The 3,061-nt window shown below is 28.3% G+C and overlaps 1 protein-coding gene across 1 annotated transcript in view; it reads left to right on the top strand.

The window, feature by feature from the left end:
- Positions 1-1,968: 1,968 nt before the first annotated feature.
- The window catches only part of Phum_PHUM021780 (Calpain C, putative), a gene marked incomplete at both ends in the record, with an annotated part of 21,787 nt that continues 20,694 nt past the window's right edge, over positions 1,969-3,061 (top strand). The window contains one exon of the mRNA XM_002422844.1: positions 1,969-2,106. Coding sequence (XP_002422889.1) covers positions 1,969-2,106 — 138 coding nt within the window. The remainder of the gene's footprint in view (positions 2,107-3,061) is intronic.

Below are 3,061 nucleotides of genomic sequence, written 5' to 3'. Positions count from 1 at the left end.
TATATTTAATTAATAATAATTATTTTTATTATTGTTATTGTAACGGAAAATTATGTTTTTTTTTGTTGTTGTTGTGTTTGTGTTGTTTTGTGTTATTAAAACTTGACAAACTTGTTTTCATTATTATTATTATTATTATCATTATTATTATGACAATTAAAACGTTTATCAATTTGCCACTGTTTTTTTTGTCTCCCACATTTTACATAAAACAAAAAAAAGAAAGAAAAAAAAATTTTTCCATACGTGCGTCCTTGTATATATTACATGCGTACGTACGTTTATGCGTGCGTGCGTGCGTACGTGTAAAAGTAAAAAAAAAATGGAGACGTAACTTTCTATCAAGTGAAAGTATTAATAATAATAATAATAATAATAATAAACTTTGGAATTTTTTTTTTTTTTATTTCGTTGGTTTTGTTCAGGCTTCGTTTCACAAAAAAAAAAAAAAAGTACTTGTACCCATACTCATTCCTACGAAACTATCAAAAAAAAAAAAAAAAATCACGATAATGATAATAATAATAATAACGAAATAAAAAGTATATAATTGAAAATGACAGTGATTCGATAAATAAATTTGAAAAAAAAAAAAAAATAAATAAAAATGGCGGCATTCTCGCGTAGGTGCGAATGATTTTAATGAAAATTTATTATTTTTTTTCCCCCTTATGACTAATAGTATAGGAAAAAGAAAAAAAGTTCATTCAAAATCAGGCGCACGTTTGTTTTTTTCATCGTATTGTTCTTCTTCCCCTTCTCCTCCCTCCTCCTCCTCTGTAAGATTACCCTTTCGCTTTCGTCTATTATTATTATCACATTTTTTTTTGGAAATTATCATTTTTCTTATCGTATGTAAACAAAAACATGTTTAAATAAGGTACCCATATACCCGTGTGTGCGTGTGCGCGTGTGCGTGTGCGTTTAAATGATAAATATGTTGTTGGCTTTTTCGTAAATAATTTTTCATCATGCTGATACATAACCTTATGTTTTATTATATTTGACGTGGGAGAAAAACATAACGCACACGCAAACGGAGTAAAAAAAAAAAAAAAAAAAAACCGTCTGTCTAAGTTTTTTTTTTTTCTCGAATCGAATCGAATCGAGTCGATTTAATCGATTTAGTAGAATAGAATTTTATTTAAATTAAAATTTTAATATTACGTAGGCGTCGTTTCAAAAAAAAAAAAAAAAAAAAACATTTTTAGTCGTCGACACTTTTGAATATTTAAAAAAAAAATTCCAAGGTTGAATGCATATCTGTATAGACAACGAACACGCGAGAAAATATTCGTAATGATATCGATCGATATATCGATCAATCGATCGATGGATCGATGGGTCAAAAACTCACGTTTTTTTTTTAAATTTCCATACGTTAAACGAATTTTTTTTTGAACGAAATGAAAGAGGAAGGAAGGAAGGAAGGAAGGAAGTTGTTTGTTGTTGTTGTTGTTGTTGTGAAAACAAAATAAATGTGGGGAGGGGGGGTTCATGGATGTGGATAAACAAACAAACTTACAACTTTTTTGTTTTCTCGGTCGTGTGAAAGAAAAATAAATTGTTTTCACGTTTAACCGACTTTTATTATTCGGGATTTTATGTTTATTTACAACAAAATAAATAAATAAATAAAAAGCTCATCATCGTAGTAAACACAAATTCACACATTTTTTTTTTTTTTATTATAAAAATCACGAATTTATTTATTTATTTTACTTTTTAATTAAATGTAAAGTTCCACTATTATTATTATTATTATTATTATTATTATTATTATTACTAATTAAAATTGAAATGAAATTCAAATTTTATTAAAAAATATGAATGTTTATAACATGAACGCAATCGTCCGATACGTGCGATTAAGGAAAAAACGGAAAAATGTCGATGACGTAGATGATGACGTAGACGATGACGTGTAATTAATTAATTAATTAATTATAATTTCAGGTGCTCACTCCGATGACGGACTACGAAAAAATAAAACGATCTTGTTTAAAAAGAGGAGAATTATGGGAGGATCCAGATTTTCCAGCCACTCAATCATCAGTTTTCTATCATCAAACTCCTCCGTTTCAATTTACGTGGAAAAGACCGAAGGTGAGTTTTTAAAATTTCACATTTTCCCCTCCCCCTCTCCCACCCGCCATTTTTGGTTGTTGTTGTTGTTGTTGTTTTGAAACAAATCGATTGTTTTCTTATACGATTAATTGTCATGAAAAGAAAGAAGGAAAGAAAGAAAGAAAGGAACGAAAGTTTCACATATTGTGTAAAATTCGATTGAACGTTTAAAAAATCGTTTATTGTGATTGAAAAAAAAAAGAAAAAAGAAGTGATAATATGATGATAATGATAATGATGATGATGATGATGATGATGATTTTTATATTTAAGTACGGATTAACGTGCGAAAAATATTAAACGTTTTTTTTTTGTATAAACGGTTGTGCGGTTTATATAAATAAATTAATCGAAATTTCTTTTTTTTTCCATGAATGGAACTCCATGGAGAGAGAGAGAATTCCATGGATGGAATTCCAGCAAACGATTTCGGTGGTGGTTTCGAATTTAATAATTTTTTTTTTTTTTACCGCATTTTTATACTTTTTCTCGATTTCGGGATTAAAAAACATTTCTCCGAATCGCGAATAAATGAAAAACTTTAGATTTATAAAAATTATTATTATTATTATTTTCTTTACGTTTTACACCTACGTAAGGTTCTGAACGCGCTTTTACTCTCTCTCTCTCTCTATTGTTTGTATGACAAAAAATGGTAAAATGACGAAATGTTGTTCATCGTTTCGCGTTTGTTTTACTTTCAATCAAAAAATTATTATTATTATTACTTTTTGTTTGTTCTTCTTCTCTCGTCATTGAATTTTTAAATCGATACGATTATGTAATATACGTGACGATGATGATGATGATGATGATGATGATGATGATGCGTGAAGGTTAATGCGCTCGTGGGGAGTTTTAACAAGCCCACATCCCTTTTCTATTTAACCCGTTTGTCTCTTTTTTATTCTTTTTTTTGTCACGTTTTGTAATT

Source organism: Pediculus humanus, genomic scaffold, assembly GCF_000006295.1.
Source record: "Pediculus humanus corporis 1103172107373 genomic scaffold, whole genome shotgun sequence".
NCBI lineage: Eukaryota > Metazoa > Arthropoda > Insecta > Psocodea > Pediculidae > Pediculus > Pediculus humanus.
The sequence above is the reverse complement of the archived record's forward strand: the minus strand, read 5'-3'. Positions and strand labels throughout refer to the sequence as shown.